The following is a 20,514-nucleotide window of genomic DNA, read 5'->3' on the forward strand; positions in this document are numbered from 1 at the left end:
CTTAGCCACATGGCCATACCTAGCTGTGATGGAGATAGGGAATGTAGTTGTAAATTCTTGGCAGGAATATGCACAGCTGAAAAGCAGGATTTTATTAGTAAGGAATGAGGAGACGATGGATGGTGGGGTAGGCAATACCACATGGTTTTGTGTTCCTATTATATGCTGGGTCTTGGAGCTACTATGTAGAAACTCACAACACCTCCTTCTGTTTTTGCCATGAGCTATGGTTTCTTAATTTAGAAATCTGGCTTAATTTAGAAATCCTGTTTCTTCTGCGAAGTATGATTTCTTTATTTGGCAATCTTGTCTGACTCTTGCTTTCTTCTTTCCTCTTGCCTTTCAGCTGTTTTGGAAAGAAGTAAGGTTTAGACTTCTCCATGTTAACCATGAGCGTGACACTTTCCCCTCTGAGGTCTCAGGACCTGGATCCCATGGCTACTGATGCTTCACCCATGGCCATCAACTTAACGCCCACTGTGGAGCAGGGTGAGGGAGAAGAGGCAATGAAGGATATGGATTCTGACCAGCAGTATGAAAAGCCACCCCCATTGCATACAGGGGCTGACTGGAAGATTGTCCTCCATTTACCTGAAATTGAGACCTGGCTCCGGATGACCTCAGAGAGGGTCCGTGACCTAACCTATTCAGTCCAGCAGGACTCAGACAGCAAGCATGTGGATGTGCATCTAGTTCAACTAAAGGTAAGGAAGGTCTCTGGACTTAGGTCTGTTCTAGACAGAAGTCTGAAAAAGGCTGTAGCACCTGGCGCCTGAGTTCTATAACTTGCAATGAGGAAATTTCCAGGAAGAAAAATAGAATACCAGGTTCGATACACATGGGCAGAATTCATTCTTGCCTGATTTCAATTCACGGGTTGGCTATGTGGAACCAAACTGATCTTAGGGGGTAATGCAGACAGGGGGGAAAAGAGGAGGGCATTTTGGTGCAGTGTCATAGAAATCAATTATGAAGAATAAAAGTATTTTAAAAGGTTTAATAAGCCTCTCACAGGTAAAACATCAAACTGAGCTGTGATTGTGAGTATGTGTATGTGATTATTATCTTATATTGCAGTTGATGCCACCTTTGTGGCATACAGTGAGTTCTGGCATGATGGGGAAGGGTAGTGTTTGCCTTTTAGAATGAGTCCTTTCATCCAGGTACAATGTGTCATGAAGAACAAAGGTGCTTTTATAACAACTCACTCAATGTTCAGATGTTAAAAAAATGTCTGTGGATTCTAGAGCCCTTGAAAAGCCTGATGTTTGTTAATCATGAAATGGAGGTGCTAGTAAAGAGTGTTATTAATAGAGATTCTGGCCTAGGGACCCCACAGTACAGTGGATCTTGTCCTGTCATAGCCACTTATCTCATCCAGGTCCCTGAGGCAGACAGACGCTCAGGTTAATGACCAGCAAAGCAAGGCAGTTTTGTCATCAATCAGGGCATTGACCCCAAATCCTAATGTAAATTTCTAGTTAGTTAGATGAGATCTTAAGGAGAATTTTTTTACCTAAGCGAATTCATCCCAAATGGTCTGAAACCAAAGACCAAACAGATTCCTGGATCTTAACACTTAAATGGTTTATAGGCTGCAGCCATCAGTGTGAGAAGAGAAGGTGGGTGGTTAAGGTAAGAGAACATGTGCCCCAAAGTCTAGAGCAGAGCTGGCTCAGCCTTTAGGCTGGGTCAATAGATCCTGAGCCCGTCTTCCACATTAGGGAGAGTCCCAGAGAGGGAAGGATGGAACTGGGGGAGAGAGAGAGAAAACAAAAGAAGCCAGAATAGCAAGGTGGCTAGCTGGGCTTCTCCCAGGTTGAGTAGGCTTTGGTGGTTGTCTTTCCACAGGTTTTTGGGAATGAGAAAGTGCAAAAAGGATAATAGAGAGAAGGCTAGGAACTAGTTTCAGTGTAAGCCTGCCTGTTTCCCCACTGTGTCCATAGGGAATAATTTGTCTCAGTCTTTGAAATATGGTTCCTTTAATCAAAGGAGCAGCTCTCCTTGAGGCTGGAGTGAAATGGAAGTCAGGGGCTTCACCTCATTCCTCCTCTCCTCTGTTGCCTCTAATGCTGCACTTACATGAGACTCCTGTAAGTAAATACGGGGTTGGGGTTGTAAGGCAAGTTGACTGTTGCTCCGCCCAAATCTTGCAGATTTACACAGAAAAGATGGCGAAAGATTAAAGGAGAATGGGGGAAATGGAAATATCTTGAGATGACTCCACTAAAAATGCTGCTAAGGGCTCCTAAAAACATCAATGAGTCAGTTAAATTCATTTAATTACAACACATAATACTTACATCAAAATTTAAATCTTAATTTCATGCAGGAATGTAAAGTTTTTATATAATCAGCCAGGGTTAGGGTTAGTGTTTGAGAAATCACCTCTAGGGTGATTTGCTTGTCTTTTTCTCATTGGAACTGTCACCTTCTCACTTTAGTCAAAAAGCATGTAACACCTGCCTCCACCCAGCTCTGTCCCAAGGTGTGGTCTGTCTCCTCTGCTGAAAAAGGAGCCCCAAAAGAGCAGGAATTCAACATAGTAATCACAGAGTAGTTAATCAAAGACTGTTAAAGGGATGAATTGACATTGTCTTATATTAATTTAATTTTAGGGTTTCTATCACTACTTTTTTTTATACTTGTCTCACCAAGTGACTTAACCAACATTTTCTGTTATGTTCTCAAATATTCTGTAATAATAGAGCCCTTCCACATTGAGCCCAAAGTCAACAAACTCTGGTCAGTGAACTGAGACTTAATCTACACAAGTCTCCTAATCTCACATATGGTTAAATTTCCCCTTTATTTGTGTAATATTTCTTTATTCAACCAAGTAAGCACTTTGATGCATTTAAAACAATTTTAAATACATGTCAATTTCTCAGATTCCCACATTGATCCACAGAATAAAGGGGCAACTTGGACATAATGTTTTATATGTGAAAGCACAACAAAACAACCTTGTGGGAGCAGCTCTCAAGTAAGGGATATGGCAAAGCAGAGGGGCAGACCCAGCCTGGGCAAGACCAGCCATCTGCTATGGGATGTCCCATTTTGGCTCTTACTGCCTTGGTGAATAATTCATTTTTTTAATTTACCATGAAAAATAACCATCCCAAGGATAGTAATGCCATGGCTTTAAGGACCATCTAGGCACAGATAATTTCTAGATTTATATATCTATCCTAATGTTCTCCCAGGAACCCCATCTGCCTAACTGACATCTCTAATTGTATCTTTAAGTGAGAATCTCAAACCAGATATGACCATTGAAAAGCTCTTAATCCGTCCTACCCCCATGTCTTTCCAATTTCAGTGGAAGGCACCACACATTGCAAAGCCCAAGTGTGACTCTCCATCCCACCCATCTGTCTTATCAACAAGTCCTGTGGATCCGTCTCCAAAATATGACTTAAAGCCATTCACTTTTCCACAACACTACTGTTGTCTCCCTAGACAAGCCACAAGACTGCTTGCCTGGGCTACTTGTAGAGTCTCCTCTACCACCTGCAGTTTATTCTCCACACAGTAGCCAATGGAATCTTTTAAAAATGTAAATCAGGTCATGTTTTTCCCTTGCTTCCTATTGGCTTCTAATAAATCCGAAATCTCTTCCTGTGGCTCTGCACCTGTTTGGTTCTCTGGCCATTTCTCCTGTTACTTTCTCCTTGTTCATAAAGCTCCAGGCACATTGAAATTCCAAAGGAATGTTAGGCTTTTTTTAAGTTAGACATCTTGCTTCAGAACTTTTCCTGTTGCCTCTGCCTAGAAACTTTCTTCCTCTGTCTTTGCCTGGTAGAGTCTGGATTCTCATCAAGCAGTCAGGCAGAGGCGCAGCCAAGTTCTAACATCTGGAGGTGCAAGCCTAGGAGAGAGTTAGGCAGGGGTTGGGGTGAGGTGGGGCCTGCACTGTGTTTGATGAAGGGCAAGCACAAAAAAAGGCACTACCCTTACCTAGCTTGTTTTTGTGCCTCACACTCCCTTTCAACATTGCTTGCTCTATGTCTTGTTACCATGGTCTTCTCTGCCATTGTGTGGATGTCTAACTTAAAAAATCAGTTGAAAAGTGCTTTTGGAAAATGCTCAGGATAGGCTCAGCCTATGGTTTGTTTGCTTTGTTTGGTTTTTTAGATTCCATATATAAGTGAAATCATATGGTATTTTTCTTTCTTTATCTGACTTATTTCACTTAACATAATGTTCTCTAGCTCCACCCATGTTGCCACAAATGGTAAGATTTCATTCTCTTTTATGGCTGAGTAATATTTCATTGTGTATATATACTGCAGCTTCTTTACCCATTCATCTATTGATGGGCACTTGGGTTGCTTCCATATCTTGGCTATTGTAAACAATGCTGCAATAAAAATAGGGATGTATATATATTTTGAATTAGTGTTTTGTTTTCTTTGTGTATATACCCAGTAGTGGAGTTACTGGATTGTATGACATTTCTATTTTTAATTTTTTGAGGAAACTTCATACTGTTTTTCATAGTGATTGCACCAATTATATTCCCACCATCAGTGCATAACAGTTTCCTTTTATCCTTACCAATGCTTGTTATTTTTTGTGTTTTTGATTTTAGCCATTCTGACAGATATAAGGTGATATCTCATTGTGGTTTTGATTTGTATTTCCCTGATGGTTTGTGATGTTGAACATCTTTTCATGTGGCTGTTGGCTATCTGTGTATCTTCTTTGGAAAAATCTGTATTCAGGTCCTCTGCCCATTTTTTAATTGGATTATTATTTTTATTATTATTTTGATGTTGAGTGGTATATGTTATTTATATATTTTGGATATTAACCCCTTATCAGATATATCATTTGCAAATATTTTCTCCCATTTAATACATTGCCTGTTTGTTTTGTTGATGGTTTCCTTTGATGTGCAAAAGCTTGTATTTTGGTGTAGTCCAAATATTTCAATTTTGCTTTTGTTTCCCTTGCCTGAGGAGACATATCCGTAAATATGTTGCTAAGGCCAATGTGCAAGAGATTACTGCCTATGTTTTATTTTAGGAGTTTTATGGTTTCAAGTCTCACATTTAGGTTATTAATCCATTTTGAATCTATTTATTTATTGCTTTAATTTTTATTTATTTATTATTTATTTTTATTTTATTTAAAATTTTAGTTAGTGACCATATAGTGTAGTATTGGTTTCAGGAGTAGGATTCAGTGATTCATCACTTATGTATAACACCCAGTGCTCATCACAAGTGCCTTCCTTAGTACCCATCACCTGTCTTTTGTAAAGTGGTCCAGTTTTATCTTTTTGCATATAGCTGTTCAGTTTTCCCAACACCATTTGTTGAAGAGACTGTCTTTTTCCCATTGTATAATCTTGCCTCCTTAGTTATAGATTATTGACCATATAAGCGTGGGTACATTTCTTGTCTCTCTAGTGTGTTCCATTGATTTATGTGTCTATTTTTGTGCCAGAACCATACTGTTTTGATTACTACAGCTTTGTAGTATATCCTGAAGTATGGCATTGTGATTCCTCCAACCATATTCTTCTTTCTCAAGGTTGTTTTGACTATTCAGGATCTTTTGTGGTTCAATACAAATTTTAGGATTATTGTTCTAATTCTGTAAAAAGTAATATTGGTATTTTGACAGCAATTATACTGAATCTATAGATTGCTTTAGGTAATAAGGACATTTTAATGTTAATATATAATGTTATTATATATTAAATGTCACTTTCTCAAGGAAGCCATTCCTGACCCCTATTCTAAAACATCCATCTTCTTTCCCAGCAATTATCTAGTCCATTATTCAGCTTATTTATTTATTTAGTAACAATCACTAGCTGCAATTATCTTATTTATTTGTTTACTTATTTGCATTAGCCCCAACGACCTCAAATGTCTAATTCTCCACTTTATCCCTGTTGCCTACAACAAGAGCCAAGCACTTGAGGGGGGCTCAGTTCACATTTGTGGTTGAGTCCAAGTTTGTATGGTTAGTGCCTTCTCTCCCCATAGATAGGCTTGCCCTGGAAGTTCACACAAGGAAGGCTGTTTGTCAGGGGTTGAATTAGGACGGAGGCATTGGATGAATCAAGGCCCAAGTACATTTGGGGTATTACTTTCTCATCATAGAGAATCTGAGTGGCTCAGAAGTCTTGGTGATCGTTCCTAAGAAAGTCTGCATGGAAGAGTCTAGGTGGCTTCTTTCTGTAAGTAACTATGCCTGGTCCTTCTCCCCCTCCTCACTTTTCTGTTTGACTCCTTCTTTGGTAATGATTTTAGTCAATAAGCATATGCTTAGGTCTTTTGGACTCAAATCCACTCTTTTTCTTTAAAGGTAATTTTGCTTATCTTCTGGTCATTATGTTGATCTCAAAGTTTATTTATCAGAAACTGTATTTATATCAACCTTACTTCCAAGTTCTTAGGGGAAGTTTTATTGTAACCCCCAGGATGAACTACAAAGCACTATTATGAGGTTCCCATGTTGGCAGGTGGAGAAGTGATTGTTTTAGAGAGTGAATAAAAACATCTAACCTTAAGACTAAAATATGGAAACAATGCAATATATTATACTGTGTAGTTTTCCCATTATTTTTAAGCTGAAAATATAATCCACATATCTTATTTCTTAGCTTCCAGATATTCTTTAGTTAAGAAGTATGAGAAACCAACTGAACCATTTTTAGAAACTTTCCCCTCTCCTCCCTCTCCTCTTTTGGATTCTGAGGCTGTGCTGTGTAGGAAAACCAGACTAAGAACCTCACAAGATTTTGACTTTAACTGAGACTTCTTGTCTGGATGAATGTATTTGGGTGCTAAACAGGCAAATTCGGCACCCCTGCTTCCTGATTAACAGTCTTCTTAGAGAAAATATTATTTGTATTCCTGGAAACATGACAGGGAAGAGACAAAGCTTAGACTAGCTAGCATAGGCTAAATTATGTGCCTACATGACAAATCGAAATCTTGACGTGACATAGCTGGAATCAGCTCCTCCAAACAACCTACTTTAGATAAATTGTGCTCTCAGCCACCTCCAAATGAAGTTTGTGTCTGTTTCTTGGATTTGGGCCTGGTTCTCAAAGTTAGAACATTAAACAGAGACTCTGTTTACAAGATGTTCTGACTGGGCTGTATCCAGACTGAGATGTGCCTGATATCTGGAGTTGAGCCAGATACCCAGTGACTCACGTGGGGTCTGGAGGGCTTGCTGGAAAAAAAAAGCTTGAATTCTCTCTGTAGCTGAAGTTGGCACATCAGATGGGCCTGATGGACTGAAAGTGATGGAGGTCCTAGGATGAGGGAGCTCTTAGGAGAGAATTCACCCTCATCATGGGGCCAGGGGTCTGTCCTAGTGCAGGAGGGAGCATAGGGAGGGGGGTGGTAGTTTGTGGTAGAGTGTGTTTCTGACTCTTGGATCCATCCTGAGCAGCCAGCCAGGCAGCGTGGGGACCCAGGGAAGGGAAGAGGTTGTGGAGGTGACTTGGAGGACCTGCGTCAGCTGACTCTCTGCCTGAAATTCTTCCCTCCTCTTGTACAGCAGGTGTAGAGGAAGGAGTGTTCTCTTTCTCCCACTACTGGAGCATAATTAGCTGAAGTCTGCTGGAGGTGGCAGAGGTTGTTTCAGAGTGGCAGCTGTGAAGTGCTGGGTCTGCTGGCCATGACTGAGCAGCAGCCAGGGTTGATTCTTGGGCACATCTAAAATATGCCCTAGGATTCTCAGAAATTCTTCATAAAGGGAACCCTGAATGAAACTAAAGTTCTGACATTAACAGTTTGGAGCTTGAAGGATTCTGATCTTAATGTTAATATGACCAACTTGAAATGTACGTTAAAATGGCAATCCCAAAAGCATATTCCAAATTCCAGGAAACTAGAAAATAGAGCTGAGTTTTCTGTTGGTAGGTATAAAGATATTACTTTGTTTTGACTTCCCCAAGCCCAGATTTGTGGCTGGAATTTCTTATATGGTTGATGTGAATTCCTCGGAGGGTATTTTCCCAGGAAAGTTGGATGTTCATTGTCTAGTGTTTTGGGAGTGTGGCTTCAGTATGGTGCTTATCAGTGGACAAGTTTTTCCTATGGTTAGTGTCTAGATTATGAAAAAGTGTTTGGTGTCATTGACCAATAAAAATGGATGAAATAAAAAGAGTGTTTAATGTTTGAAAAGCTAAGTTTCGATATTCGGGACACCCGATTATGTGGAAAATTCATCTCAATCTTGGAGTAAATATCTCCCCACTTCCCTGCTCACACATCCAATGCTAGAAAACTGTCTGTGTGTTAAATAAATACTTTTTGATTGTTGACTGGTTAATATATTTTCATCATGATTTGGGAGATGATCTAAAAGTCTCAGACCTAGCACATGTTTTCTACTACAAGTCAGTATTCTTGGTTAAGATTTAGGAAGGGCAACATGGAAAAATTAACATTGGTAGCTTCTGACACATACTACTATGGAAAATTTTCGAGTATATATGAGCCTTACTCACATACACTAATGTATTTAGAGCTCAGGATGGGAACATTAATTGTCAAGGTGGCCCAATAAGTCTACCGGATTTCCCAGCTGTGTAATTAAAAAAAATTTTTTTTTTAGTATTTATTTTTGAGAGAGAAAGAGACAGAGCACGAGCAAGGGAGGAGCAGAGAGAGAGGGAGACACAGAATCTGAGGCAGGCTCCTGGCTCTGAGCTGTCAGCACAGAGCTTGACAAGAGGCTCAAACTCACGAACCGTGAGATCATGACCTGAGCCAATGTCGGACGCTTAACTGACTGAGCCACCCAGGCGACCCCCAGCTGCATGATTTTTAATTAGCAATAGTAGCATGGAAAATGAGGATTATTATAGACTTCATAATTTGAAAGAAACCATTAAAACAGAGTTTAGAGAGAGGTAATAAATACCATAAAAGGATTTGAAAGTGAGACCAGTGAGAAAAGTCTGAAGAAACACATTATTTTGATTAGAGAAGTCTTACTGGGATTTGTTACTTAAAAAAAAGGGGGGTTTAGGGGCGCCTGGGTGGCGCAGTCGGTTAAGCGTCCGACTTCAGCCAGGTCACGATCTCGCGGTCCGTGAGTTCGAGCCCCGCGTCAGGCTCTGGGCTGATGGCTCAGAGCCTGGAGCCTGTTTCCCATTCTGTGTCTCCCTCTCTCTCTGCCCCTCCCCCGTTCATGCTGTGTCTCTCTCTGTCCCAAAAATAAATAAACGTTGGAAAAAAAAAAAAAAAGGGGGTTAAAATACTGTTGGTATGGTACAGTCTTCCAGTTATGGAATGAATAAGTCATGGGAATGAAAGGTACAGCATAGGGAATATAGTCAATGGTATTATAATAGCATCACATGGTAACAGATGGTAGCTACACTCATGATAAGCATAGCATAACACAGAGAGATGCTGAATCACTGTTTCATACACTTGAAACTAATGTCGCATTGTATGTCAACTATACTTCAATTAAAAAATAAAATAAAATAATTCCAGGATGAACTATCACTGAGCAACACTACTTATCAGCTTTCACTTATCACCTAACTCAGGGGATTAGGTGTTTGTAGGACCAGTGCACCAGAGGCAAGATATTAGTTAACTGTCTTTCCTTGCCTAGAGAGTTTTCAGTTCAGTAGCATTCACTGAATGGCTGATATGAACCAGGAGTTTTTACTTACAATATTTTATTTAATCCCTACCATAATCCCCTATCATGTATGAAGAAGTTGAGTCTTAGAAAGGTTAGAAGCTGATCAGCTTTGGAATCAAACCATGCTCAAGAAAAGCCAAACCATACTCAAAAAGATTCTTAAGTTGAATATTCTTTCTACTTTAGTGCAGTGGTCTCACACCCTTCTACATTGTGAGAAATTTTGGTGGCTATAAAGTATAGGGCAATAAGTTCTGGCTTTCTTGTATTAGATGTTTAAGATGAATGGATTTGAGAGTGGGGGCTCATTGTTTTTCTTCTTCTTCTTCTTCTTCTTCTTCTTCTTCTTCTTCTTTTTAATTAAGAAGAAGATCTAAACTATGGGTATTTTAATTCATCACCAGCAGGAATGTGAGGGTTTTGAAGTGGGATGTAAATGAAATCCTGGGGTCCCTTTGAGTTAGGGGTGTTCACAGCTACCCAGAACTAGGGAGAGAACTTGTTTCTTTTGTTTCTTTTCATTATTTGCTGCTACTTTTCCCACTTTGCCCCCTTCAAAATGTTATATCCCAAAGAGGGAAACATGTGATCTAACTAAAGTGAAATGATACCAAGCTGTGAATTACTAGTATTCTAACATGGAAGTGGGTGGAACAAGCGATAGACATCTTTAATGAGAAATGTTAAGAAATCAATTGATTTCCAGGTATGGCATGCATAGAGACAGTGTTTCTTATCGTTGGCCGCACAGTAGAATCTCCTTGGAAGCTTAAAAAAAAAAACCAAACAAACCCATTTACCAGGCCATGCTCCAGACAGATACATTAGAATCTGGGTTTAGACCTAGGCATCAGTCATTTGAAAGACTTCTCAGGTGATTCCAGTACAAGCTAGAGCTGATGACCCTTGGAAGATGATTTTGAGCAAAGGGCTCTTGGATTCATTTCTCTTGATCAATGCATTTGATCCCTTTCCTCCCCCACACGCCACCCCCCCAAAAAAAAAAAAACACAAAACAACCAGAGATTCAGAGTAACTGGTTTAGGAGCAAAGACTCCTACATGACTTTTTTGAGGTCAAGTGACCTCATAAAGTCAGTAAAAACAGTGATAGGGAAAGGAATAAATCCATGCCAGATACCAGCCTGTATGTTTTAAAAGTATCAATGTTATTCTCTTAAAATTCTTATAAACAAAAGAAAAACCAAATCCAAATAGAGTAAATATTTCTCTCTCATTTAATTCATATAACTTTTTGAATTAGAAATTATTTTATAGGGAAGCCCAGGCACAGGGCTGCTCACCTATAGTTGTACAGGCTATGTATAAATGGCACCTTTTTTTTGAAGTTGTGCAGTCTACCACATGCACAGCTTTCCATGGCTGCCTTGTATAAGCAGGGGAGATTGCCTGAGCAAAGAGTGCTTTGAATATGAAAGACCGAAGGGCTTCTTTTCCCTGGAGCCAAGGAATGATGAATGACACATATTATTGAAGTTAGTGGAGACACATTTTGAAGGACCATAAATACTTTGAATGCCTCAGAGGAGTCTGGACTTGATCTAGTAGTCATAAAAACATCTACAAAGGAATAAATGGTAAAAACCTATGTCTTACAATGAGATTACGAGTATGTGCAGGGTGCTCTGGAAAGGGGAGAGATGTGACACAGCTATAAGATTGTTTGGTAAATGACAAAGGGTGGTGAAAGTGGGAAGCAAGAAAAAGTCCATCAGACCAGGTGGCTGATGCAAGCCCAGAGAGGCCACTTGGGAGTCAGAGGCGACTGGTACTCTGCCACTGAATTTGCCCTCATCAGGCTCAAATTGAACTGCTATGTCTATTGTCACTTTGTGTTAGGGCTGAGGGCTGTATTTCTTTGTATTAATGTGAATAGAATAGAAAGGAACAGAATAGAAATCTCTCTGGTGTTCGTTTTAGCAGTGTGACTGTTATTAGTGGGCTTTTTAGAGTAGCTGCTTCCATTGTTCTATGATAACTTAATGCACCAATTTTCTTCATTATTTGAATGCAGCAAATCTGCCAAATACATCATTAAATGGAAAAGGAATATATGAAATGAAAGTGAAAAGTGATCTGTTCCTCTCCTGAGGAAGAGGGAATGAGTATAATAGCTGCTAGAGAATTGGTTCACAAGGAGGGAAACTGACCTTGGGCAAATTATGAAGAAAGTCTTCAGGGATGCCTGGGTGGTTCAGTCAGTTAAGCATCCCACTCTTGATTTTGGTTCAGGTCACGATCTCACAATTTGTGAGTTCGAGCCCCGCATGGAGCTCCACACTGACAGTGCGGAGCCTGCTTGGGATTCTGTCTGTTTCTCTCTCTACCCCTCCCATGCTCGCCCTCTCTCTCTCTCTCTCTCTCTCTCTCTCTCTCTCTCTCAAAATAAATAAACATTTTAAAAGATCTTATATAAAAAAAGAAAGTCTTCAGTGCTTTCTTGCAGTTTCCTCTCTTCTAGAAACCGAATTTCTGTCAAAAGACCCTGTAAAGTAATTCAAACTACAGTGTTAACAGTGGCTGCAGCTCAAACTTTTTCTTTTTCAGTGGGAATATTATCACACTGGCCAAAGGCATCCACCTCTGTCTGTAATTGTGGGAGTCAGGCGTTAATGACAAGGTGGAGACAGAGTTCTTCAAATAACACCACATAGGAGACTGCCTCCTTTTTGCATGGTCTATGCCCCCATCTTGGAAATAACTAGGAATTAAATGTTGTTTGAAAAAATACTATAGGGGTGCCTGGGTAGCTCAGTCTGTTAAGTGTCCAACTCTTGATTTTGGTCCAGGTCATGATCTCACAGCTCTTGAGTTTGAGCCCCACATTGGGCTCTTCACTGACAGCGCAGAGCCTGCTTGGGATTCTCTCTCTCCCTTTCTCTCTGGGCTTCCCTTGCTTGCATTTGTGTGCAGTCTCTCTCAAAATAAATAAACTTAAAAAAAAAAGAAAAAGTATTTTAACTGCAATGTTTACCTGCCTTAGCTTTCAGGTGCCCTCCTAGATAAAGTCCAAATGCCTGGGCATGGCTCATAAGTTCCTTCACAGTCTGGACCCAGCTGGCCCACTGTGTCTTCTGACATTTCCTTTCCTGCACCTCTAAAAAGTTAAGCCCTTTTAGAAATCCATGTCTTGGAACATGGTTTCTCTTTCCCTGGGAAATCGCCTCACTCTTTACCCCAAACTTCTGTCTCTATGAAAATAGCTACACATCCTTTGAATTGCAGCTGAAATATTATCTGGGGTGAAGGCATTTTGAAGGTCAATTTGGTCACTCCTTCTGTACTTTCTCCCCTTATTTTCATATGGTATCCACTGTAGCATGGTGGTAGACACAGCCTTCAATCTGAGTTATTAATACTCTAGCCATTATGAGGAATTCTATTTTCTCTTCTTGTCCAAGCTTGATATACAGCTTATGTTAGCATAAAATATATTTCCTTTGAATGTTTGGTTCATTGAATGCAAATTGATATACTTAGACCTGTCAATAATTAGCAGGTGTTATGAAGGGAGAGTTAGTTTCCATATCTCTGTTGGAAATCTGAGGGCATGCATGTTTGCATTTCATTTGACCTTTGACAGAACATCCCGGACACTTTGCACTTTAGGGATATGACTTGGGGGGAAGACCCTTACCTCAAAACTCTATTTGCAATTCTAAAAATCATGTGTCAATGAACATTTAAAGGTAAATCATGTTGGTAATAAAAGCTTGATGTCATTAAAGAATAGTTCCTGTAAGGAGACATTCAAAGTTGAGGTATCTTCAATTCTTTTTTTTTTTTTTGTACTATATTTTGTAGACAAATGTAGGATTTGTATAAGTGGGTGATTTTGTCATTATCATGGCAAAAACTATTAAACAGCATGTAGATTTGATTTGCTGGGTTCTTCTTTAAATATGTGAACTCTAGTAGTTTTCCCTGGGGTGTATATTATCTATCTGTTGGATTCTGGTCTTCTACAATAAGTAATGAGCTAGATAAACCAAAAGGAATCTAACCTCTGCATAATTAATACAGTAGCTGACATTATTTTATGTGCATATGATTACATGCTTTCCTTTTCATTTTTTCTCTTTTCTGCTTCTTGTGATCTATATGTATCTCTTCTTTATTAGTTATAAACGTGAGGTGTCTATATTTCTCTAAATAGTATTTCTTTTTAAACTTTTATAAATTAAGTTGTAGATAATGTAGAATGTATTCAGTTAGAAAAACCAGTGAATTTTCATGTCAGAACTGGTGGACATTTGTTTTGTTACTGTTGTTTGTTTCAGGTTTTAAAGTTACTGGGCTTAGTTTTTCCTACAGATCTACACACAATTATAATTTTTGTCTCCCACAGGACCATAAATAAGAATAAATATTTCATAACTGTTTAACATGGTTATTCTAAACTTCAGCACATCTTTTAAAATGCAATTCCATAAATGTGTTGCAGGTTTCCAGAACAAATTTACTGATGCTTAAAGCACAAGATTTTATAAAGACTATGCATTTAATAAAATTTTATGATCTCTGCTTTTATTTTAAAAAGCAAATGTAGTCTATTTTATTTCTCATCAAATTTAAGTTATTTCATTTCCTTTGGTCTGTTATTGATAGTTTTGTAGATTTTTTAGCCAAAGATGGAAAAAAAATGTAAATCATTGTGTTTCCCTTATATCATGATGCCAGCTGGACAGTGCAGCACCAATTCTAGATTCACAGCTACTCTCATCCACATCAAACTTATATTCAGTGATCTAAGGCCTAGCACACAACTCTTCTCTCCACTATAAAGCCCTTCTGGTGCTCTCAGCCTGTGCTGCTCAGCCCCTATTCTCTTGATCCATAATTTAGGGCCAGAGTTTGCTATCTTGCATTCTTATTTGTTTTTTCACATGTTGTTTTCTTTTCTTTCTTTTTTTTTTAAGTTTATTTATTTATTTGGAGAGAGAGGGAGGGACAGAGAGAGAGAATCCCAAGCAGGCTCTGTGCCATTAGCACAGAGCCCAAAGGGGGGCTTGATCCCATGAACCATGAGATCATGACCTGAGTGAAAATCGAGAGCTTGATGCTCAACTGATTGAGCCACCCAGGTGCCCCTCATATGTTGTTTTCTAATTTACTCAAAGAAATCTAGAAGTTTTTTAAGGGAAATTTCTCCCGTTTCTTTTGTCTAAAATTGTGAACATTTTTGGTCAGCCAGTTGACTAAATCCTCACATTATCCTTTTTAACTTTCCTTTCTGCTCTACATGCAATTAGCATGCCAGGGAAACCATAACTTCCCAAGGATATTTCAGTGAAATAATAAAATATGTTCATAAGCATTTTTAAATTAGTATAATTGTTCACAGAAATTTTGGGGTTAGGGCTTGGTTGAAACAAACAGAATTTTGTTGGAATTAACTCAGGACAAAATTTGACATTTTTCTTAATAAGAATGGAGTGATGAAGTAACCTTAATTAAGTTCCTTCAAAGACAAGAAACTCCAGTTAATATAACCCAAAGTTTGGGCCAAATTAAATCTCTGAGTCCTATGCAAGCCTTTTATCAGTTCAGTTCTAATAAATCTCCAGTGTAACACATATTCACGTTTGAGAGGAAGTGGAATTATGAATCTCTCCATCTTGGGCTACTTGTCCAAGCTTAATATACAGCTTAATATTCATTTCCATCCATTCGCCGTCCAAATGAGAGCTGGTATGGAAATGTGCTCCCTCACGACATTCACTTGAATACCTCCTGTAGCGGGAGTTTTGGTTTCAAAGGTTAAAACAGGTGCACTGACATAAATCAGTCACACATCTACCCACACCCTGCTTTTCCTGTAGTAAGGAGAGCAAAGGGGGAGGAACTAGAAATGAAATGCACTGACATCTTGATTAATGATGCCTAGGACCAAAGGTCCTCTCGCAAGGGAGGCAAAATGTCTATAAATCAGGTGAGGCTGAATGGCTTCTGTTTGTAGTTGGATAACAGTGGTACCTCAATGGCAGCTTCTCTTTGTTTTCAACCTCCTGGAGTAGAACCAAATCCAGTGTCCACGTTCTGACACTAACCTTATGATGCGGCAGTGCTCCCCTGTTCTGGGCTTCCTCATTTGTAAAAAGAGGTAACTACAGGGCTCCTTCCAGTCCTAACATTTTGCAGAATCACCAGGCACACTCTGAGCAAGCTGTAAATCCTGCAAGTCTGTGGCTCTGCTCCCACAATTTCCTCTTTCTGTGTCTGGATCGGGACTCTTGTTTGCTCTTGAAGTTCCTCAAGTCCTTTACTCTGCTAGTAACAATACTAGTCAGTTACCTAGCATTTATGCTTTGCTTTCCTCAGAGTGGTTTGCCTCTCAGTTAATCCTTACAGTAGCACCTGGACCTCTGGTGCAGGACCTGAGGCACAGAGAGGTTAATTGACTTGCCTAAGGTCCTACAGCTAGAAAGTGGTCAAGTGGTAAAGCTAGGAATAGAAGCTGAGTCTTTATAATCCTAAAGTCTGTTAACCATTTGTAGATTAACATTTTCTTTGAAAATATGTTAAAACTATGAACTGTCTTCTCAAGACATTGCACACACATGCCCAAAATATTTTGCATACTATTTCAAGAGACCCTTTGAAACCCATTCGTGGGCACTCCAAGTTAACTCCTGTAGTATAATATATCATACTGCTCTTTCAATTCACTTTTTCTTTTTTTTTTAATTTTTTTTTCAACGTTTATTTATTTTTGGGACAGAGAGAGACAGAGCATGAACGGGGGAGGGGCAGAGAGAGAGGGAGACACAGAATCGGAAACAGGCTCCAGGCTCTGAGCCATCAGCCCAGAGCCTGACGCGAGGCTCGAACTCACGGACCGCGAGATCGTGACCTGGCTGAAGTCGGACGCTTAACCGACTGCGCCACCCAGGCGCCCCAAATTCACTTTTTCTTGATTTCAGAATGGGGAGATTCAGAGAGAGAAGGAGAGAGATGGAAAATGCATAATTGATTCCATAGTCTTATGTTCAGTGAAAATAGCCACCTGGATTCTCGTTTGCATTAGTTTTTTTCCACGTGCATGAATGTCAGGGGCTTTGGGGGAGGCTCCCATTCCCAGAAAGATAATGGAATAGCAGGGGAGAGAGATCTTCACCTTGAAAAATTTGCTTCCCAGCCTGCTCTTTCTCTGTCCTCACAAAGGCTTTCTTTCTATAATTATAGATAAAGCATTAAATATACATGTCATTGGGATAAATAATGTATTGGCTTACATTCACATCAAGAATACATACCAGAGCCTTTCTCAAAAAATGTTTTTTGGTGGAGGAGAGGGTTCTGGGCTTGTTTCTGTAGGAGAGGAGATGGAAGGGAGTGGCTTCAGACAGAGGCCTTGCTGGTGAGGGGAGTCTTTGAATCATATAGCCTCAGGACTGCTAATGTAATTCAAGCAGAAGAAACTAGATTCTGAGCACATGGGGAGTAACTGCTAAGACAGTTGAAGGCATTCTGAAAACAGAGTTGAGACTGTCTTCTAGAGTTTACAGGGCAAATTGAGATACCCCAGTCCCTTTTCGTGATGGTGGCTCATTTAGTGCAAGCTGCCTCAGAGATTTCAGAAGCACATTGGAAACAATCAAAGCTTGTTGCCTCCTTCGTATCAACCAGCTTAATAATGCTGGAATGGAACTTTCTCAAATCAGTGACAATCCGTTGTCACCACTGCCCTCATGCCTCCTTCCTTCCTTCTGGCCCACTGCTCGGAGTGAGGCAGAGTGGAAAGCCCTTCGAATTTGGAGATGGTGGGCCTGGTTCTGATCTGGTCTCTGCTACCTACTGGAAGTGAGGTTCCAAGCAATTCAGTGATTTCTATGAGCCTTAATTTCCTTAACTATAAATATCTACCTCTGAAGGCTATTATAAAAATTAAGTAAGAACTTTCTTTGGAAGAACTTTGAAATCTCTCAGGTGGTACATAAATGTTAGTAGTTCTGGTTATGATTATTATTTCCCAGTCTAAACACTGCTGGCTGCATTTGTGACTGTGGCAGGGTGAATAGGCAAAGTATGTGTATGTAGATGTGCGTTATGATTGAAGGAATTATATACATTCCAATTATAATACACTCTTCTATAATTTGCTTTTTGCCATTAAAACACAATAAAATATAGCCTTAAGACCCACAAGGGGCAGGACATCTTTAATTTGATATTTTTAGTTAACAGAATGAAATAAAAAAACAAATTTGATTTTATATTATGCTAAAAAATGTTCTACAGTATATTAGCACACTTCCTTCCCAAATTTCAAGCTCATGGTACTGAACACCTAAATCTTTTTCAGGATTAAAGGTATTGCAGCTTTTGAGGTTATCACTTGGAACATCATTTTTACAAAATAATGTAGATTTAGATGTAGTAAGTGATTTATGCCAAAGTTTTCTACTTCCTTCAATGTCCTTTTTCAGGGTTTGTTTTTCTTCTCCTAAAATGTGGAATATGGGGAGGATCCAGTTTTGGCCAATTATGTCTGTAAGAAGACATCTTTAAATTCCAAATACAGGGACAAAAAGCCTTCTATAAGAATATGTTTACTGTATCTTGTTGATAATAGCATAATGTTAAGAAAAACAGAAATGAGGAAAGGGATGATGTTTTATCTACCTCATAATCCAGTAGTGGAAAAAATAGTTCCCCCGGGGGAAAATGTTGCTTTAGATTTGCAAATAGATTGGAGTCTGGAAATACCTGTGAACAAACAAACATCCTTTCTTTAGCCTTTCGCTAGTTTGCATGATTATCTAAGACTAAATGTTATACTGGCTGGTATATTGCAATCCATTTTGATAACTAATATAGATCTAGATATATGAGAAAATAAGATATTTTGTTGCAGTAGTACATTTTGATGTAATCAATATTTGTAAGGAGAAAACATGAACTTCCTGATCAGTACAAATCCATTCAGTTAGTTGAATAATTTATCATCCTTTCAAAAAAAAAAAAAATCTGGCCTTACTTTCAATGCTCCAGCTTCTATTTTCTGCTTCTTTCCATTTATCACTCTTTCTTTCTGGTCTATTCTGCATAACTAGCACAAAGGGCATAGCTTTCTTGGCATAAAAGCCTATTTATTTGCTAGTATGTAACTGGTATCTAGGAAACTTGCCAAATAAGCACAATCACGTTTAGGTGTGGAAAGCACACTGGTAAAACATAGACTGGGGTCTCATGCTGCAGACATAACAGCTCCTTAGATAAACCTGTTGTTGAGTAATTTATTTCTGTGTCTTCTAGGCACAGGTGTGATGTTTAAACAAAACATTTTGTATTTTTTCTGATTATAAAGTAACACATAGTCATAAAATCAACATCAGTGTCTATAAAGCTGTCCAATATGGTAGCATGAGCCACAATGGATATTTAAACTTAAATTCGTTAAAATTAAATAGAAGTAAAAAACAAACAAACAAAAAAAAACAAAAACAAAAAACAACTCAGTTCTTTAGCCTCACTAGCCACACTTTAAGTGTAGTTAGCAGCAACTGTATTTGATAGCAGCAGACTTTTCCGTAATTGCAGAAATAGTATTGGACCTTGGATTGATGTTTTAACCTGTACTTTATTCACCTCTTTTCTTTAATTCAAGGATAAGTCGTGTCTGTATTTCCACTTAAGTAACTATAGCTGTATGCTATCACTTTTTTTTTTTTAATATTTTTTTTTCAACGTTTATTTATTTTTGGGACAGAAAGAGACAGAGCATGAACGGGGGAGGGGCAGAGAGAGAGGGAGACACAGAATCGGAAACAGGCTCCAGGCTCTGAGCCATCAGCCCAGAGCCCGACGCGGGGCTCGAACTCACGGACCGCAAGATCGTGACCTGGCTGAAGTCGGACGCTTAACCGACTGCGCCACCCAGGCGCCCCTGTATGCTATCACTTTTAATGCTGCATCATAATCCACTGCCTGGATGTGCCTTAATCTATTTGTCCAGTCTCCTATTGACGGTCATATAGCTTGCTTCTTTTTTTTCTCCATTATAAAAAGTGTTGTGTTTATTACCTTTGAGCATGTATCTTTTTGTAGTTGTCCAAAATATTTAAAATTTCAATTGCTTGGTTAAGGCTATTCACGTTTTACGTTTTGGTACATATTGCAGAGCTGCCCTCCAGACACTGTATCCGTAAACATTCCCTCGGTTAATTGTGAGAGAAGCATTCATATCTACTGGAGCAAGTCACTTAACTTCTCTAAGTCACATTTAATTTTTCTATTCAAAATAATACCACTTGCCTCACTAGGTAGTTACTAGGAATGGAATAATATTTGTGAATACTTTAAACAAGTAAAAGGAAAAGTGTGTCTGTATGATATTCATATTATTAAAATATCTGTTGATTGTAAATATGGACACCAGGGACCCTTAATCCTCTGCAGTCTAGTTGAACACCCCAAATAAGGAATAAAGGTGGCAGTAGTGGTGGAGAGAACATGCCTTTGAACATTTCATCATGGGAATGGGACCCCTGGCCTCAGAAATATCATTTATTGCTGTACACATTATCAGTATGAAGGTAGGATTTTCCATACAGAAACGTTTACAGAAGTGGGATAATTTTTATTTTAATGTTAGAAGGGGGTGAAACCTAAGAGATCATCCAATCCTACTCGTCATTCTACAGATGAGAAAGGAGAGGCCCAGAGAAGTTAAATGAGTTCTTAGATTTACACAGTTGACAAGGGCAGGATCTAGGTTAGACCCCAGTCTTCTGATCCTCCAGCCAGAATCCTTTCCTCTACATTCTGCAGCTCTAAATGATGTAGGCAGGAGATGGCAGTGTCTTTGCTGTCCCTCAGATGAAGTTTAAGTCAGTCTTGCAATCCATTTTGA

General features: G+C 39.1%; 1 protein-coding gene across 1 annotated transcript in view; it reads left to right on the forward strand.

The window, feature by feature from the left end:
- Positions 1-380: 380 nt before the first annotated feature.
- The window catches only part of AKAP6 (A-kinase anchoring protein 6), a 366,558-nt gene continuing 346,424 nt past the window's right edge, over positions 381-20,514 (forward strand). Inside the window, exon 1 of the mRNA XM_047074636.1 lies at positions 381-704. Within this exon, the coding sequence (XP_046930592.1) occupies positions 381-704 (324 nt within the window). The remainder of the gene's footprint in view (positions 705-20,514) is intronic.

The sequence above is a fragment of the Lynx rufus genome, unplaced genomic scaffold (assembly GCF_022079265.1).
Source record: "Lynx rufus isolate CCGP_SWC_20201006 ecotype Redwood Valley unplaced genomic scaffold, mLynRuf1.p SCAF_13, whole genome shotgun sequence".
NCBI lineage: Eukaryota > Metazoa > Chordata > Mammalia > Carnivora > Felidae > Lynx > Lynx rufus.